The sequence below is a fragment of the Nymphaea colorata genome, chromosome 2 (assembly GCF_008831285.2).
Source record: "Nymphaea colorata isolate Beijing-Zhang1983 chromosome 2, ASM883128v2, whole genome shotgun sequence".
NCBI classification, from domain to species: Eukaryota; Viridiplantae; Streptophyta; class Magnoliopsida; order Nymphaeales; family Nymphaeaceae; genus Nymphaea; species Nymphaea colorata.
The window spans coordinates 12137819-12158366 of NC_045139.1; the positions used below are offsets into that span (position 1 = coordinate 12137819).

General features: G+C 41.4%; 2 protein-coding genes across 2 annotated transcripts in view; both read left to right on the plus strand.

The window, feature by feature from the left end:
• The window catches only part of LOC116248067 (ubiquitin-like modifier-activating enzyme 5), a 31389-nt gene extending 27110 nt beyond the window's left edge, over window positions 1-4279 (plus strand). The window contains exon 15 of the mRNA XM_031620653.2: window positions 3972-4279. The gene's annotated coding sequence lies outside the window, so the exon portion shown is untranslated. The remainder of the gene's footprint in view (window positions 1-3971) is intronic.
• Window positions 4280-18969: 14690 nt separating this feature from the next.
• Window positions 18970-20525, plus strand: LOC116248717 (chlorophyll a-b binding protein, chloroplastic-like). The gene is made up of 5 exons (XM_031621666.2): window positions 18970-19130; window positions 19230-19412; window positions 19496-19533; window positions 19652-20166; window positions 20270-20525. The coding sequence occupies exons 1-5, from the start codon at window positions 19078-19080 to the stop codon at window positions 20285-20287; spliced, it is 807 nt and encodes a 268-aa protein (XP_031477526.1). The 5' UTR covers window positions 18970-19077; the 3' UTR covers window positions 20288-20525.
• The last annotated feature ends 23 nt before the right edge of the window (window positions 20526-20548 follow it).

Consider the following 20548-nt stretch of genomic DNA (forward strand, 5'->3'; position numbering starts at 1 on the left):
ACTTGTTCTCCATCCTTGTAGGATGACTTTAGAATGTTCTCGGCTCTGATCATCCTACCATCTATGTTGTTAAGCAACTGCTCCTGCAGGTCTTTGAAAACCTTTTGCTGGGCTATTATCATTCCCAATTTCTTATCCATAGATTCCCAGGACTGCTCGATCTTCCCAACCTTCCCTTCCATCGCTTTCATGAACTTGTCCATCATTTGGTGCTCTTCCTCCAATTGCTTGCAGAAGGATTCAAGAGCTACAGGATTCTCATCCTCACAAGCAGACAACGTGAAGAGGTGGTTTCGTTTGGTGAAGAAGACGACTGGCTTTGTTAGCCACCACCCGCTAACTTCTCCATTGCTACAAGAAAACACTCACTCACTCGCACTGCCCTAACCCAGTTAGAGCAACCCTCAACAAAGAAAAATCCCTATTTCATCGATAATCCTAATGACCCCCACAATTCCCTTATTTATAGTGATCTTTTGTGTCAGTCCAGTTGGCCCGACACAGACCCGATTCCTAATCCAAACCCTAGACTGTAATACATGTCCTAGTCAGATGTCGAGCCTAGCTCGCACCTACATCAGACCAAAGGAGAAGCATCACCAGTAAAATCATTTTACACTACTTCATTAAGGTCCACAAACACCATAATTGGTTATTCAGATCTGAGTTGCTCCAGCCAGCAAGCACAGCCTACGTGGAAAGCAAGTCACATAGGTGGGACCCTCACTTTCCCTTCATGGCAGCCTAACATTAGCCGACACACATGGCCAGCCAGCTTAGCGTTATGCCATAGGCCACTCAAATGGCTTTGGTGGTGCCTCGGCTAGCCTGGCTCTTAAACCATCCCAGTCTCAATCAGCACACTCCCATTGTGCACATGGTAGGACCATGCATGGAGTCCCTTTTCTCGGATTTAATCCCCAAATTCAGTGCCCTTCCTTCGGCCACTAACTACCCCAGACGGACGTCTCTTGGCTGATTTCTTCACCTGGCCGTGTACGAACGTGAGTTTCCCAGGCCTGAACCTTTAAAAAATAAGAGTTGTTTACAAATCGTGCAACCCCTACACTGTCCCTCTTGTAGATCTGGCCGTGGCTGGTTGAGTCCCTATTCAGCCCCAGCCTACACCTCAATCTAGACAAAGTACGCCATCCATATGTGTTAGGGCAGACATTTCCACTGGTATAGTGTCTTGTCTGGTCTTCAGCTTGATCCTTCTGTCTGATGGTGCAATCTGGCCTTGCTCAGGGTTCAGTTGCTCCTGATGCAGAGTGGCCTAACGTAGCTTATATCTGTCCAAATGCGATAGCTTCTAGATGGCTTGGATGATATATCGGCCAAGGAATGTCCAGAAATGTACAAGCATGCTGGTTGGAGGAAGCTAGGAGCTAGATCAGAAAGACACTTCACTAGTAATGAGCTAACATGTTCTTCAGTCTTCAATAAGGAAGGATGAATGCTCCAAAGTTGGTCTATGCCTTGCTTTCTCCTACTCCTCTGATCCATTAATGCCATTAGTCACAACAATTTATGTTCCTTTAATGTATTTATTTAAGACATTACTCCCACAATTAATGAAGCTTCTTATCAAATTTGAAGTTGGTTTTAGTCCCTCAACCCTCATGAAACCCTTTAATCCCATCACAAAATCAACCGTGGCTTGTTTCCTAGTGATCTATATCTTGCGCCTTGGCCATCTTGGGAAGCCCAAGCGCTCCAGCTAAGTTTGTGGAGGCTACATCAGCCCAACTCCAGCAAGACATTTGACTAAGACACCAACCATCCTCCACTCGAGGCTGCTGAGGGAGAGGATGGCTAGCTGGAGATGACCAACAAAGCTAGACATGGTAGCTGATAGAAGGCAGCGGCCTATTGGTTGAAGTGGCATGTCATTCCAAGCTGGCAACAAAGGTTGTGGTTAGGTCGGAGTGCAGGTAACCAAGGGCATGGTTGACATTGCTATGCGGGCTTGGATGCAGCCATACTTGCTGGGTAAAAGACTGTCAAGCACTATAGTAAGCGCTAAGCCATGCAAGGTGTTGAAATTAGAAAGTTTATTTTTAAGTTTGGTAGTTTTCTGATTATTTAAAAGTTAGAGTCTTCCTTTGTCTTTTTACAACTTTATGTGTCTCTCAAGTGTAAAGACTCCAGTCGATCCCTAATCTCTCTTTAAGTAAAGAATAGGGCACGATAATGGAAAGGATTCTCCTTTTCGTCTCTCTCTCTCGTTTCTTCCTCCATCGTTCAACATGGTATCAAAGCCAATTGACATCTGTTTGGCTAGCGTAGTGGTGTTCTTCTCTTCTCTTCTCTACTCTCACGTTTGATCAGCCTTGATCTAAGCTCTTTGGGTAGACACGTCTGATCAGCCTTGTCTCTCATATCTCAACTTAGGGTTTCTCAAAACCCTAGGCACTCTTGAAGACAAGTGGTGGAGCAGCACAGTTGAAGACATATTGTGGTGTTGATAAGTTTGAAGGTATGTCGTCTGGTGGAGCAGCATAGTTGGAGTCTTGATGGGCAAGCAAGTTTGAGTTTTCTATTTTTGAGATTTCTATTACTGTCAAAGTATGTTGTCTGGTGGAGCAGCATAGTTGGAGTTGTAATGGGCAGTTAACTGTTCGTTCTGCTCAAGCCTCTTTGAAGAAGTATATAAAACAACACGTTTGCTATTTTGTCTGCTCAAGTTTGCGTGAAGGAAGTCTTGGTTATTTTCTGTGACATTCTATGACTGAAAAATAGTTAGCTGTTCGTTCTGCTCAAACATGTTTGAAGAAGTATATAAAACCGCACGTTTGCTATTTTGTCTGCTCGGTCTGCGTGAAGGAGGCCTTGGTTATTTCCTATGGGATGTTGCTGTGCATTGGTGAGATACGAAACAGGAGACTGCATGTGATATAGCTGATTCTTGCTTTGCTTATCAGCCCCTTTGCATGACTGATTAATTGCAAATAGGACTGTCTTTTCTGTGTTCTACCTGCTGCACAATTTTTATCATGGTATTCTTGGTCTTAATCCTTGCTGTGGTTCATTATGGCTGAGAACCACAAACCAGAGGGTGGCAGTGATCATAAAGGAGCTGAAAATCCCTTCTCTTACGGATCTACTATCAAGTTAGATGGACACAACTATAAATTGTAGTCTATGTCCTTTATGTTGTTAGTTAAAAGATATCGAAAGAACCACATAATTGAAGAAGATGAACCTATTGACAAGTCAGGGAAGTACATGACCTGGGAAGAGGACAACAACATGGTTATGGATTGAATTATGAATAACGTCCAACCACAAATTGCTTCTACTATTATTTACTATACTACTGCTAAGGAAATGTGGGAATTCCTTAGGCAGGACATATTCGCAAGACAAAATTGTAAGTAAAATCCTTCAAGTTGAAGAGGAGGTGCACAATCTTTGACAGGGAAATCAAGATCTATCACAATACATTGCATCTGTTAAAGCGACCTATGAGAGATTGAAATTCTTGCACGCTCCATACAAATCTTGTTATAAGTCACACTTTGAACCTACCATGGTTGCAAAGTTTCTCGCTAGTCTGTCCCTTGAGTATGCTGTTGCCAAGGATCAGATGCTCACTGGGAGTGAAATTCCTGATCTCTCTGATGCATACAACGGACTTTAGTCATTTGTTGATCGAGCCTTCTCAGTGGGTAAATCTACATGTGGTTCAAGTATGTCTTGGATTATTGACTTAGGAGCATCGAGAGATTTCTATAGTATACCTGGATTTTTCACTACTTTACATAGATTTTCTCAGCCACGTCATGTCAAAATTGTAGATGGCAAAATGTCACCCATATTGGGTTATGAAGATGTGAAACTTTTTCAGTCCATGACCATTCCACATGTTTTATATGCTTTTGAATTTTCTTCTCATTTACTCTCTATCAAACAACTGACTATTGATTTACACTCACATTATTTTTGACCCTGGTTCATACTCATTTTAGGGCTTACCAACTCGGATGACGATTGGTGGCGGCTATGACAAAGGGCACGTCTACATCCTGACGACTCCTATGGGTCTTGCTGCTACCTCCTCTACATCAGACTCTACATTCTTACAGTGGCATCTCAGGCTCAGTTATCCTTCAGGGCCCAAGCTCCATTCTATCCTACCTAATCTCTCAGTCCCAGAGTCTTTGTAGTGTGAAGCTTGTCAACTTAGCAAGCACACTCGTAGTAGTTTTTTTTTGAATTTCAGTCCGTCGAGTCAAGGGTTGTTTGATCTTCTTCATGTTGATGTGTGGGGGCCTAGCAGGGTTGCTAGCCGATCTAAGTTTAGGTATTTTCTAATCATTATTGATGATTTTTCTCGAGTTAGTTGGGTATTCCTTTTGAAAGAAAGGTTTGAAGTAGTTTGTATTCTCAAAATCTGATTATTGAAATAAAAACTCAGTTTGGTTCTATAGTTAAGTGTATTCGCATTGATAATGTTCTCGAGTTCAAATCATCTATCTTAATGACCTTTTATACTGAAAATGGTATATCTCCTCAATTTACATGGCCTCATACCTCACAATAGAATAGAGTTGACAAACGAAAACATAGGCAACTTCTAACTATTGCTCGTACCGTAATGCTTCATAGTCACATACCTGCATACTTGTGGGGTGATGTGATACTCATGGCTTGTTACCTGACGAATCATTCACCATCATCCTCCATTGAGAACAAAGTACCAATTAAACTTGTGTTAAAGTTTTCTAGAGTCTTTTTGAAATATTATATAGTGGAAATGGGTCTACTTATTATTTTCTTATTTTTAGTGGACTGAAATTGTAAGTATATGTTGTCGACACCCTAATCTCTTTTAATATGAGATTAGGGTTACATGATCAAATAAGAAAACGTTTCTCTCTCTCTCTCTCTCTCTCTCTCTCTTTCCCTCTCTTGCCTCCTCCTCTCTTCAATTTGCAACATGGTATCAGAGCTCTAGATCTAGGACCTTGTTGTCCAGGGTTTCACGTTCCTTCCCTCATCTCTCATCTCTTCCTCCAAGTTAGGGTTCACATCTACAATCTCTACTGATTACAAGAGAAGCAAGTAAACTATTTGGTGGAAAGGGGCTAATCACGTTTAACATGTAGAAACGTGATTAGCACCCTTGTGTTGTTGTTGGAGTCATTAATGTCGTTGTTTAGATCTAAACATTGAAGAAGTTCAGCCATATAAAGTTGTTGAATGGTGGATCAGATCAGAATGTATCAAATTTGACTTATCTGCTGCCGTGGAAGAAGGTCAGACCATGGATCAGATCAGAATGTATCAGATCTGACGTATTTACTGTCGTGGAAGAAGGTCATACCAGAAAACATCTGATCGGCTAGGACATTTAAATCTACTTGGTCGTGTGGTACCTATGGATCCTAATAGGCAAAGGTTTATCGTATTGGCATGTTTGAAATCGTATGGAGTTACAACATAGTTGAAGTCGAGAGGAGTTGACAGGTTGTGTTGAGATTTATAGTTAGACATGTGTATGTTTGCTGCCATTTATATATGAGATTGTTGCTAGCTGCCGTGTGTATGTTTGCTGCAATCTATATCTGAAATTGTTGTTTGCTGCCATCGTCTAAAAAAAAAATTGTTGCCTGTTGCATGCATCTGAAAATAGCTTGCTATTTTTTCTTGTTGTGTTCAACCTGTTGCACGTCCTTTGGTGGTGGTCTTCGTGTTCTTTTACATTGGTTTTCTACTATGATTGACGGTAGTAGGTCAAAAGAGGTCTAATGAATACAAGATGGTTGGGAACTGCTTCTCTTATGGAACCACAATAAAACTTGATGGTTCAAATTATGAAATCTGGTCTAGGGTTTTTATGATTTCTGTGGCTGGTCATAGAAAGAAATATATTATTGAAGAAGATGAACTCCTTTAGGAAAAAGGGAAATATGCCGTGTGGGATGAAGATAATAACATTGTAATGACATGGATTATGAACAGTGTAGAGTTCCGTATAGCTCTAACAATGGCATACTACACCACAACTAAAGATATGTGGTCTTTCCTAAAGAAGACGTTTTCTCATGCTACTAATGTTAATAAATATTTACAATTGAAAGAGGAGCTTTTTTAACATATGGCAAGGAGATCAAGATTTGTCACAATATTTTGCTACATTGACTACTGCATATGAACCGTTAAAAGCTCTTCGCCTACCTTGCAAGCACTGTTATGGTATGGTAGCAAAGTTTGTTTTTGGGTTATTTTCAGAGTATTCTATGGTGAAGTCTCAAATCCTCACAGGCAGTGACCTTCAAGACTTAGCAGATACTTATAATAGATTGAGCCGTCTTACAGTCACTTTTACTGAGCCTATGCATGACACCCCATTTTCTGCACTTCTGATGTCAGGAAGACGTAGCCATCGTTCTTTTGTTGGATCTAGGGGATGTGGTGCAGGACACGACAAATTTTAATGCTCTTATTATGGTAAATTAGGACATTTGGAGGATCGATGTTGGGACAAACATCCCCATCTCCGTTTTGCTGGTCCACCAGGACGTGGTGGACGGAAGACAAGTGCAGGAAAGGGTCATCTTCATCTACTGCAACTTCTTAATAGGATACAACTTCTATGGTTGAGTCTCCTACATGTTCTCATGTACCACCATCGTATTCTCTCAACTTAAGCAAGGAAGAATATGATCTGGTTCTAGCTGAGAGGTCTACCCTTGCCTCGACCAGCATAGCTGCAGTAGACTCGGCTTTCTTTGGTGCCCCTACCAATGACCCAGGTATGATATGAATGATTGACTCAGGAGCATCCAAGCATTGTATTAATAAGCCACAACACAACATGTCAGGTTGGCTGATGGCAAGTTGTCCCCTATTCTGGGCAGCGGTGATATCTCCCTCACACCTTTTGGCACCATTACACATGTGCTATATGCTCCTCAATTTCCTGTTAACCTGTTATCTATTAAGCAATTGGCTAGAGATTTACAGTGCAGAGTCAGTTTTTATAAGAGTTCATGTTCTTTTCAGGACTTACAAACTGAGAAGATGATTGGTGGTGGCCATGAACGTGAGAGACTCTATTTCATTTCTGTCCCTGTAGATGTTGCTGCATCCTCTTTCATGTCGAAGCCTTCTCCTTTGCAGTGGCATCTCAGACTAGGTCATCCCTCTATGTCCAAGCTTCCTTGCATTTTTCTAGATATTCCTGCATCAGAGTCTTTCTTATGTGATGCATGATAGTTTGACAAGCATACATGTAGTAGTTTCTTTTCGAGTCAGAGTCCATCAAGTCAAAGTCCTTTTGATCTTCTTCATGTTGAATTGTTGATGTTTGGGATCCAAGTCGAGGTTCCTTTTGTTCATGTTTTTGATATTACATTATTTTGGTTGATGATGTTACTAGAGTCAGTTGGGTATTTTTGTTACAGGGCAGGTCTGAAGTCTTTTGTATTCTTCATAAATTTGTCAATGAAACAAAAACTTAGTTTGGTGTTATTGTCAAAAATCTTCGCACTGATAATGCTCTTGAATTTAGTTCTACTTCAATTTTATGCCAATCATGGGATTCGACCACAATATACATGTCCCCATACATCCCAACAAAATGGTTTTGCTGAACACAAACATCGACAACTTCTAAATGTGGCCCCCACCCTCATGTTACATACTCATATGCCTACCTACTTTTGGGGTGATGCTATTCTTATTGCATGATATTTCACCAATAGATTGCCCTCGTCTACCATCCAAGAACGCATTCCCATTCAAATACTATTTCAAGATCAACCATTATTTCATATACCTTCCAAAGTTTTTTGGATGCACTTGCTTTGTACACATCTTGGGCCCAAACAAAAACAAACTTGTAGCCCAAGCCGTCAAATGTGGTTCATCGGCTATTCTGCCATTCAAAAAGGATATCGATGTTTTGATCCCAGAACATGAAAGAGATTGCTAGTGTTTATGTGACATTCTTTGAGTCTCGTCCTTATTTTTTCACTCTAAATACCACTATGTCTGGGCTCCCCGTGTCTGTTCCTCTTCCTATTCTCCCAGTATCATTTGAGTCTATCCCTTCCTCTCAACCACTGTCATGTGATCGTCCTCTTGATCCTCCAATAGTCTATACTCAAGATCAAGGTTCCTTTCCAAACCGCCCACCAGAGTCTTTTAATGACATAAGTTTCAATGATAAGACAGACTCGGGAAGAAATGATGACTATTCTGCAGATGATGTACCTATTTCCATTCGCAAGGGCCAACGACAATGCACAAGGCATCTGATCTCTAACTCAATTTCTATGGACCATTTGAGTACAAGTTTGGTGCAGTTTGATCGAGTTATGGCTAGTCACACTATTCCTACTTCTCTCCACTAAGCCTTATTAGATTCACGATGGAAGCACACCATGCAAAGGAAATGGATGCACTTCTTTCTAGGGAGACTTGAGACCTGGTGGACCCACCGATGAATTGTGATGTTGTCGGCTCTAAATGGGTATTCACCATCAAATATTATTCTGATGGTTCCGTAGAGTGCTTTAAAGCTCATCTTGTTGCAAAAGACTACACACAGACTTATGGGGTGAACTTCTTCGGAACGTTTTTACCTGTGGCACAGTTGGATACTATTCGCCTAATTATATCTCTCGCAATTTTAGCAGAATTGGCTTCTTTTTCAGCTTGATGTAAAAAATGCATTTCTATATTGTGATCTCTCTGAAACAGTCTATATGTAACAACCACCTTGTTTCAAACGACATGGGGAATGTTCCAAGGTATGCAAACTTGAAAAGGCTAACTATGAGCTTAAACAAAGTCCCCGTGCATGATTCCATAAGCCAAATGTGGTTGTCTCTAAATGTGGATTTCAAATATCTCAGCTTGTTCACTAGTTCTTTATCAAGTGAGAGACTTTTGGTATAGTGATATTGATTGTATATGTTGATGATATTGTCCTCACTGGTGAAAATACTCAAGAGATAGCTCAAATAAAGGAGTTTCTACAGAAACACTTTGTCACAAAAGATGTTGGTCAACTTCATTATTTCCTTGGTATTGAAGTAACTCGTAGTAATAAAGAGATTGTGATATATCAAAGGAAATATGTTCTTGGTCTTTTGCAGGAAACATAGTTATTGAGAGCCAAACCTACTACACTTCCTATGAATCCTCGAATTCATATTCATGATGATGAATCAGAGGCTTTTGACTCTCGTTCTTACAGATCTTTGATAGGGAAACTTTTATACTTGACCATCACTCGACCTGATATTAGCTTTGCTGTGAATAAGCTAAGTCAATTAATGAAAAACCTCGAAAAATTCATTGGGAGCCTGCTTTAATGGTGGTAAAATCTTGAAATCAACCCCAAGAAAGGGGTTATAGTTAAAAAATAGAGAATGTACGGACATAGAAACATATAGTGATAATTGATTATGCAGAGTCAGTAAATGATAGGAGATCTACTATAGGTTTTTGTGTCTTTATTGGTGGGAAGCTTATTTCTTAGAGAAGCAAGAAACAAAATGTGGTCATCTAATGTTGAGCCTGAATACAGAGAGATGACTCAAACTGCAGTTAAAATGTGATAGGTCAAATAAATGCTTCTACAATTGGGAATTTCAGTGAGTCTTCCTAATTGTGATAACAGAGCAGCAACCTACATTGCAAATAACCCTGTCTTTTATGAGAAGATGAAACACATTAAGTGGATTGCCATTATGGTCGAGATTTGGTACAAAAAGGTGCCATTAGCACGATTCATGTTTACTCTGAAGATCAAGAAGTTGATATCAGCTTTGCTGTGAATAAGCTAAGTCAATTAATGAAAAAACCTTGAAAAATTCATTGGGAGGCTGCTTTAATAGTGGTAAAATCTTGAAATCAGCCCTGAGAAAGGGATTATAGTTCAAAAAGGGAGAATGTATAGACATAGAAGCATATAGTGATGTTGATTATGGAGAGTCAGTAAATGACAGGAGATCTACTATAGGTTTTTTTGTCTTTATTGGTGGGAAGATTATTTCTTGGAGAAGCAAGAAACATAATGTGGTTGCTAGATTTAGTGTTGAGTCTGAATACAAGGAGATGACTCAAACTGCAGTTGAAATGTGATGGGTCAAATCAGTGCTTCTAGAATTGGGAATTTCAGTGAGCCTTCCTATGAAGATATATTGTGATAACAGAGCAGCAACCTACATTGCAAATAACCCTGTCTTTCATAAGAGGACAAAACACATTGAAGTGGATTGCCATTATGTTCGAGATTTGGTACAAGAAGGTATCATTAGCATGATTCATGTTTACTCTGAAGATCAAGCAGTTGATATGTTTACTAAAGCTCTTTCCATCACAGATTTCTTGAGAGGATGTAACAAGCTAAGCATGATTGATATCTATGCTCCATCTTGAGGGGGAGTGTTAAAGTTTTCTAGAGCCTTTCTGAAATATTAGAAAGTGGAAATGGGTCTACTTATTATTATTTTTTATTTTTGGTAGACTGAAATTGTAAATATATATTGTTGACACCCTAATCTCTTTTAATATAAGATTAGGGTTACATGATCAAAAAAAGTTTTTTTTTTCTCTCTCGCCTCTTCCTCTCTTCAATTTCCAACAACTTGTTTATCCCAATCGAAGATTATTTCTTGTTGCACCTAGAGTTTTTGGATGTACCTGTTTTGTTCACATTCTTGGGCCTAAACATGATAAACTTTTTGCTCAAGCCATTAAGTGTGTGTTCGTTAGCTATCCTCAAAACAAAAAAGAATACAAGTGCTTTGATCCGGTAACTCAAAAAGAATTCATCAGAGCGGATGTAACTTTCCTTGAGTCTCAGTCTTACTTTAGTCCTACTTCTGTGTCATCTGAGATACCATGTCCTATTCCTCTACCTATTCCTCATGTCTTGTTGCAATTTTTTCCCTTTCCTGCTTCGAATATGAAAAGGTTTCAGGACCCTCCATTGGTCTACACTCGTCGACATGATCCCTCTCACGGTCGACCATCAAAATCTTCTCAGGATGTGAGCTTCATTGAAGTAAGTATACCTGACATTGATCCTTCATAGGACTTGCGTATAACCCTTTGCAAAGGCAAGAGACAGTGTACAATGTTACTAGTCTTATTGGGCCGTCGATGGGCGCATTGTATTGCTTGGGCCCGACCTGTTAAATTTATCGGACCCGACGACAAGACCCGACCAGCTACCAGGCCCAAGTCGGGCTTGGTAGGTTCCCAACCTTACCTGAGCCCCTTTGCTAGTCGGGTCAGTGCCTGGTGAGGCTCAACTGAGGCTAGGTATGACACGACAGCTGGTCGGGACTAGTGGCAGGGTAGAAGTTGGTTGAGGCCATGCATTGATCGGTGACTGGCCAAACAAGGCTGAGTGGGTGAAGCGTGGCCATGACGTCTGAGTAACCAAGTTGCTGATGAGGGCTGGTTGTTTGTTCCGTTCGGGTGAGGCTCGACTGAGATTGGGTGCGAGACGACAATGGATAGAGCTCGATTGAGGCCATGCATTAGTCTACGACTGGCTAGACAGGGCTTAGTGGGTGGCTTGTAGGTGAAGTGTGGCCATGGCGCTCAAGCGACAAGGTTGCTAATGAGGGTTGGCTGTTTGGCCTATTTGGGTGATGAGCTGGCACGACAGTCTAGGCCGGACCACGACAGTTGGGCATGAGCCAGGGGTGGTTAGGGATTTTTGGCTGAACCTAGCCGGTGGTAGCTGACTTGAGCCATGGGTGTGGGTCGTCGTTAGAGAGAACCCCTAAAAGGGGGTGGGTGGGGTTTGTTTGGGGGGGAGTCTAGGAGGACATGGGGCAGATGGAGGGTTGCGGCCAGAGAGTCGGGGTTGGTGCAGGTGTGTGCACTTAGGCGTCACAGTGTCATGGCTTACTTTAGGTGCAGAAGGCAATGAAGAGAGAGGAATGTGGTAGCCATCTCACTTTGTACTGGGGATTTGTTCATCGATGGCTGACCAAAGGGTTTGTCAGAAGAGTGAGGGGCCAAACTTGTCCTTTTTGTCCTATTTCAACTGGTGTCCTTCCTCCTTGAAACAGGCTGCTGGTTGGTAGCAGGCATAGCCTATGTGTGGGCAGACTTGTGCTTGTGATGTTTGGTGGCTGATGGCCGAGTCGGGTTTTGGGTTTGAGATATGTGGTAGATCTCGGGAAAAGGATTTCAAACTACATATGAGGTTGGCCAGTTCAGACATGGGGTCAAAGACTGTTCGCCTTCCTCTTGGAGACCCTATAGGAAAATAAAAAGTTGGGGGGAGAGAGAGAAGAGAGAAGAAGGATGAGTCGATGATAGCACTACATGAAGGGATGCTGCTAGTGCCTAGTGGCAATGAAGGGAGGACCCTATTTTTTGCAGAGCTCCAGCAGCTGATAATGTGGATGGAAAAGGGAGAGGTGGAGAGGTGCAACAACATGGATGAGGATACATGCAGGCAATGATCAAAAGCAGCCACATCCAACGCATTCACCAGTGGAAGAGAGCAATTGAGGGTGTGGTAGAGTTGGCTGTCAATGACCATTGAGATGCATCAAAAAGTAGCCAAAATCAGTGACAACATGCAGAAGAGAGCAAGACAAAGAGAGAGAGAGAGAGAGAGAAGTAAGCCAGCTTACGTAAAGTTGGCAAGCTGGAAACTTAGCCAGCAGCACTGACGTTCGTTGTAACCATGGTAAGGGTGAAGGTGCTGGAGAGAGCATTCACCAACGGCAAGGTGTGTCTAGCCAGTGGTGGCATAGCATCCACCGAAGCACTAAGGAGATCACTGGAGCAAGGTGTGATTCATCGGAGAGTGGCTCCTCCCAATAAGGGAGCTCTGCTCATGTGTATCAGACATGCTACCAAAGACAAATGGTGGTGGCAGTGATGGCTTGATGCTGGTCAAAATTGTGTGGCATTGACCGAAGTCTGGTGAGACCTCTCTCACTCAGTCAAACAAGGTCCATAAAAAAATGAGATGTCATAAATACAAAATAAATGTTCTTAAATACTATATTAAAGAAGAAAGAAACAAAAAAGTGCACTAGGGATGAGGTGGCGTGCACATGGGGACTGTGCTGTTGCTAGGCAATGAGTTGTGTTGCATGGAGGAGTATGTGCTGAGGAGGATTCCTGCCCATTCAGTATTCAAAATGCTAGCCAATGCAATGGTGTGTTGTTGGTGGTTTTAGTGATCATATAGGGTAAGCAAGAAAAAAAAAGCTAGGCAGTAATCCTTGTTGGCACTAAGTTGGAGGACAGACTGGTAGGTATAAGCTAGGGTGACAAGCACGTTAAAGGAGCAATCCAGTGTGGCAGCCCATGCTGGCCTAGCTAGTTGAGTCACCCAGGGAGGATGCCTTGATTTGTCGGGGGTTATCTTAAGACACCTTAAGTGAACAACCCCAATACATCTTCAATGCACAACCCAAATACTAGGTGATAAACATTTCTTGCATGAGAGTTGGAGCTGAGCAAATCGGTCATAAATTGCAATTTGTACTACCTGTGCAATAATATTAACACTCCTTCCAAATCCCCCTTACCCAGGTTATAAACAATGTCCGCATGAGAGTTGTATACTAACTCTCAATGTGCCAACACCAGGTTATAAACATTTACTGCATGAGGGTTTATCCTAACTCTTCATGTAAATACTCCAGGTTATAAACAATTAATGCAGGAGGGTTGAGGGGTGCGAAACACTTATTTAAATAATCCTAACTCGAATGTGAATGAGAGTTAACTAATCCGAACTCTCTGTACAAGTGGGTGGCGTGGTAGAGAGATGCCTCCCCACTTGTAGGACATACAACCCAAAAGGTGGGTGGCATGGTACAGGACGCCACCCACTTGTGGGGCTGTATGTCCGTTAGAGAGTTCGGATTAGTTAACTCTCATTCATAATCTGATGGATAGTTAGGAGTGAGGGGCCCCATCGACCATTTCCAGAATCCTAACTCTCTTTGAGGCCTAATACTGAGCTCTTATGGACATCGGTCTTGCATGAGCTCTTATGGAGGGCTGAGATGGTTGGTGCTGCTGCATTGGCACTCTGGGAGTGCACTGAGTGCCATGTACATGCATGCATATGCAGTTAATTGCCCTCTAGATGCACTAAAGGGGCCTTCCTTGGCTGGTTGAAACCTATTGATTGGTTGGGGTTGGGATAGTCCAACATGGCTGTCCCGACCCAACTGTCGAGCTAAGATGGCCGGTCTAGTCAAAGTGGCGGTGACACTTGGGCACACCGGCTGGTCTAGTGTTTTCAACTGACTCTCTCTACTTTTGGTGGGTTACTTGTAGGTTGGTGGGGGCTGGCCGGGTTGGCTGCATGCTAGTCTGACTTGGGTGTGGCACGCTCGAGCAACCTTCTTGGTTTGACTGTTAAGATATGGGTCGGGTCAAGTCAGACCCGGCCCACTTTCTCCACATGCCACTTATAATGTGGGTGGTGGCATACTTGTAATTTTTCTTATTGTTTTGTGCAATTTATTTGTAACACAAAATTATAATTTGTATAAGTTAATGAGAAGGGGCACGCGTGAAGTCTAAGGCTCTTATTCCTCTCTCTCACGTGCAGCTTGTTTTCTCTTCTCTTCCTCTTCCAGTGGTACACATCAAAGTCTTTGATGGTATTAGAGCAGGTTCGGTAAAAAAAAATCTCTAATTTCTGCCCTAGTCTTTATTTTTTTATGCCCTAATCCCACAATCTCTAATTTCTGCCCTAATCTCTATCTTTCTGCTCTAATCCCACAATCTCTGATTTCTGCCCTAATCTCTGTTTTTCTTCCCTAATCCTAAAACTGTTGTCATCTGCCCTAATCCCTAGATCTATTGTGCCCTAACTTCCAAAGTTGCCTAAGTTCCTATCCTTGTGTGTGTGTGGCTTCTAATTTCAAGAATGGACCACAATTGCAATTCTACTATCTTGTCATCTAGTTTCCTCTCTCAATTCATCTCACAAAAGTTGAACCATACCAACTATTTGACATGGAAACATCAAATAGTTCCCTTTATCAAGAGTCTTCCCTTTATCAAGAGTCTCCGTCTCAATGGACATTTCAATGGCACCACACCTACACCACCAGAATAGATCATGTGGGAAGTGAAGAATGCTACAAGGCAAGTTCAAGAAACAATAACCATTATAGAAATTAATCTTGAATATGAGACATTGATGGCCCATGACCAGTCTCTTGTTGCATATATTACCTCTATGCTATCAAAGGAAGTTTTGGCGGGCATTGATGACGATCTTTTAGCACTTAAGCTATGGAATGTACTCGCTACTATATATTCTCAAGTATCATAAGCGAGACAACTCAAGAGGCAGTTTCAAGATATCAAGTGAGGTACACGCTGAATTTTGGAGTACATACATGAAATTAAAAATGTCAAATCATAGGACATCCAATCAGTGACGAGGACAAGGTACAACATGCTTTGAGTGAATTGAGGTTAGATTTTGATGTTTTCTGCACTGCTTTAGAGATATTACCTGTTTTTTCATCTTTTGAAGACAAGCAAAATTGATTCAACGTGAAGTGACAAGAATTATTTCCTTCTAGTAGTCACAATGTGTTGGTCACTGAGACCCATGCTTTTCAAGGAAGTCATCAAAGAGTTTGGTACTCACAAGCAAGAGTGAGGAGAGGTATTCTTCCTGCACCAAATACAAATGCACAGACAAATGTACCACAAAGGATACCTACTTGCTTTTATTGTAATAAGAGGGGTCATGTGAATTTAGAATGTTAGCATAATCCTCAAAACAAGGAAAAACAGGTAGGCATGACAATAAGCCAGTTGGGTCAATTGTATCGAACATTCCTCCTAATGTGCAACAGATTTTAATGATAGCTTTGTCCAAAGTCAATCTTAAGCAAAATGGAAAAAGACAATGGTATGTGGATTCTGATGTCGCAACCCATGTAACTGATGACGCAGATATTGCTCCTAGATGGCTTATTTCCACTCTCCTGGCTTTGTCACCCATTTTAGAATTTTGTTTCTCCCCAAATTTAAATTAAAGCTCCATAATACCTTTCCAAACACATTCGTATGAGTTTAACCACTACAAAACATTTAAAACAAAAATGTGCATGAAAAATATGTTATGAAATAATGCATTTTTGTGCATTGTCATATGACTTGTCAAATTAGATGACAAAAAAATGGGTTGAGGACAAATTTTTTGAGAGATTTCCAATAATAAGATCTTGGGTGGCAAAACCAACCTAAGAGGGGTGGAGTTGGTAATAAGTCCCAATTAGAAGCCAAGCCGCACATAGCCCAAGAGAGGAAGATAGTACTGGTGAAGCCCTCTTGGAAACACTTTGACAAGGTCCACAAATCTTGGACGCCAACCCAACCGTAATTGATAGTTCAAGTTTGGATCCCAGGGCAAGAAAAAAAAAAGGCAGAGAAGCTGAAATCCTCTAGCTACCTAGATGTCTCATACATGCAGCACGATGCAATCGGGCCACGTGTGTAAGACATCCAGTGAATGGATGACAAGAAGAAACCTATATATATATATATTGAGATTTATAGATTTTTACATTTAGGTGTGGATAGAAAAATCTTCTCGTCTCTCATAACACACTATCCAATGCAATGCATCCGGTGATCGTGATGTGATAGAGTTCAATATGGCCAGAGACGAGAAGATTTTCTATCCAAACCTAAATGTAAAAATCTATAAATCTTAATATATATATATATATATAAACGACATTGGCAACCAGTTGGAAAAGAAGGATTCTGAATGACGACGAGGTGGTTGCAGTCAATCAAAGGAAAAAAGGAAAAACAAAATGGGATGGCAAGTCACTAGCTGCTGCAAAACAAATGACTTTCAAATGAGGGAAAAACATGTTTGGAAGGTTAGACGACTTCTCAGTTTAATTTGTTCTTAATAATCATAGTGAATTGAAGGTCTCAGTTGAATTGACTGGTCGACCATGAACCTCATTTTAGACATTATGATGGACTAATATTTCCACAGAAAAGTTGTTAGCCAATTGGGGATGAAAAATACCCTCCATGATTTGGATTGACTAAAAATGAATGTCTATGTGAAACTTCCCAACATAATGAAGTGTGACTGATATGCCTGAGCCACAAAATCGAACTTTAGTAAAATTAATGAAAAATCTTGGATCAAACTATTGCATAATAACTACATGTTGGTCTCAGTAAGAATCTAGCTCCACCCATCCCAGGCGTAGGATTCAATGTGAATATTTTTGGGAAGGCCACTATTGAATTGGAATGCATGGATACTTTTGGTTTGATCACTGCGCCCACCCCAACTCATTGCAATTGAATTGTGTGATGATCGATTCTAAATGAAAGTGATTGCGGTGTAGGCACTCTATAGCTGGATGTCCTGACATGAATAAATATATTCTATATACAAAATATAAAGTACCAAATTAAAGTATGATGACCAGTGGGGCAGGTCACTCTATGTGGTTGTGCCTATAAACGTTCCATATTTTCCATTTTCAAGTCTTACTGATTTATCCTCACCCTGTCCATTTTCAAGCTATTTCCAACCTTTTTCAAGCCATTTTTCACCACACGAAGAACCAATTTGCGTCATGCACTTTATGGATAAGGTTGTCTGTATGTCGGATTTGGATTGGGTATTCGATTGAGCTGTTCCCCAAAAAAATCAGATATGAAAACAATTTAATATCTGATTAAGAAAACGAATAGGATTTTGATACGAGAAATAACATCCGATTGGATTTATATACATAAATATCCAATCGGATTTAGTTTTAAATAAGTATCCCATATCCAATGTTCTTACATTTCAAAATTGGCTAGATTAGGTCCAAAATTCAGATTAAGATTCGGATATGAATGTGAAAATAGGATTTGGATTGCATTCAAATTGTAAAATCAGATTTTGGATTCAGATTCAAATATGATTTTTTTTTTGGGGTACTCAAATCGATAGATGTGAATATCTGAAAAAATGGATACAGTTAAGAGTATATCCGATTCAAATTCGATCTATTGACATCCCTATGGATGAGTTTGACCCACCTGTAGCAGTTGGCCCTGCAGCTCCACAATTTTTCTTTATTTTTATAAAGATGCTTTCAATTATGTGCTTGTGTATATATATATTGATCATGCCCCCTAAGAAATGTAAATTTCAGAATGGAGGTGAATTCTAATTGTAAAACAGAGAAATCGCAAGATGGTCCTTTCTGCCATCCGAACTTTAACCTGTTCTTCGACCTCCACTCTTTTGAATATCCACTCCTTATTTTTCCGGATACAGCTAAGTACCGGCAACATTTGAGCCTCGTGCCCTTTTTTGCCGCATGCATGCATGATCAACATGCTGACTCGGTGCAAACATTATTTTCATATTTCTTATATTTTAAAGCCGTCATAAGTTGCTTTTAGTGTTCAAAATCAGAACAAGAAAATCAGATTAAAAAAATGAGTTCCCGATTCCAACAGTAAAAAAACCTTTTGATTTGTAAATCGAACACACTTCATTAATCTGTTCGGCGTCCTTGTGAATTATGGGATAGGGAAATAGTAGGTTAGAGAGAGAGAGAAAGAGGAAAAAAAAAACCATAACTACAATCTCAGTCCTCTTAAAAGTTAAAACCCGGGCATGACCTCCGCCACATTCATTATCTCTCACCATGGACAGAGTATAAGAATTGAACCTGAGAAGTGCTGTTCACGCACCCTAGGTCTAACCAGGAAGAGAGAAAGAACTAAATTACCTAACGCCTATGAGAATACATCTCATGCCAGGCCTTCTATCTATCTGTCCAGTAACGAAGACTCTCATCACATTGTCCTTACTCCAACCAACCATCCATCAGATCTTGGTCCTCCACGTCAGCCGATAGCAAGTGGCTGAGAAGTCAGCTCCAGATTCTGGCTTCCATTGTCCTCCACGTTAGCCAATCGCACTCTCATGCCCGCGATCTCACAGGATAAGCCCCTTGCATTTCATAAACAACAAGTAGCCTCATTCCCTGATCCTTCCCTCACATAGTCACTCTTACCAGCAAAAGAAAGGAAAGGGAAGCAAAGGGGTGCGTAACGCAAATGGCTTCCTCGTGCGCCTCTTCTGCCGTTGCCGCTGTCGCTGTCTCCTCAAGGCATACACATTTCCCATCCAAACATAAAGATGTATGGTTGTGATAGAACTGAATCTTTCTCACTCATGATTTCTCCGCATGTTTTCATCTGTTTCTCAGCTCCCAGAGGAGTGGCAATTCGCTGACATCAACCAAGGCTTCTTTCCTAGCCGGGAAACCTCTGCAAGCGAGAAATCTGGTAGCTCCACTGACTGCAAGAGCCTTTTCTGTGAAGGCGGAAGCCGTGCCCGATAGACCTTTGTGGTTCCCTGGGAGCACACCGCCGGCGTGGCTCGATGGAAGGTATGTTTCCGAGTATCTTTCCGTCAGTGTCACTTATCTAAGGCTTTTCTTTCCAACCTTTGATCTTTCTCCCCTGATTGCAGTCTTCCAGGTGACTTTGGTTTTGACCCACTTGGCCTAGGTGAGTCTTTGTCATAAAGGGTCACAAGAAGTGAAACTTGAATCCCTCTTCTTCCTTTCTTAGCTTCTGTTTCTTATAGAACAATGCTGAAAGAGTTGAAGGTATGCGTTTTTTGCAGGATCTGATCCGGAGAGCTTGAGATGGAACCAACAAGCAGAAATTGTTCACTGCAGATGGGCAATGCTTGGTGCTGCTGGAATATTCATCCCTGAATTGCTGACCAAGTTGGGAGTTCTCAACACCCCTTCATGGTACACAGCCGGCGAACAGGAGTACTTCACGGACAAAACCACCCTCTTTTTGGTGGAGCTCATCTTTATAGGGTGGGCAGAGGGTAGAAGATGGGCCGATATCATCAAGCCAGGTTGCGTGAACCAAGATCCGATCTTTCCCAACAACAAGCTCACAGGGACTGATGTTGGTTACCCAGGCGGCCTCTGGTTCGATCCTCTGGGTTGGGGCACAGGGTCCCCTGAGAAACTCAAGGACTTGAGGACAAGGGAGATCAAGAATGGAAGGTTGGCCATGTTGGCTGTCATGGGCGCCTGGTTCCAAGCCATATACACTGGCACTGGCCCCATCGACAATCTCTTCGCTCACCTAGCAGATCCCGGCCATGCTACGATCTTCGCTGTAAGCAATTAACTTCGACTTGCAAGAGTATTTTCATACTTTGTTTCTTCCTTCTTTAACGATCCGCATCTAATTAATACTCAAAAATATTTCCATGGCTCAGGCCTTTACCCCCAAGTGAGGAAGCAGCCAGACGCCGGTGTCCTTGCGCTCCAAAGATTCTGCTACAACGTGGCTATGGATGTCAGAAATTCAATTGCAGGGGATTGTGTATTATTTTGCCATGCTTCTACTTTAAAATTGTAAACAAATTAATCCATTGGAGAAAAACCTTTCCTCATCTTCCGAGAAAGCATCTGTAACTTTGAGGCCATGTGTATCACTGTTCTTTCCAATATGCATCCCGCTATTCTTATTCATTAAGTGGAAAAAAAGAAAAAAG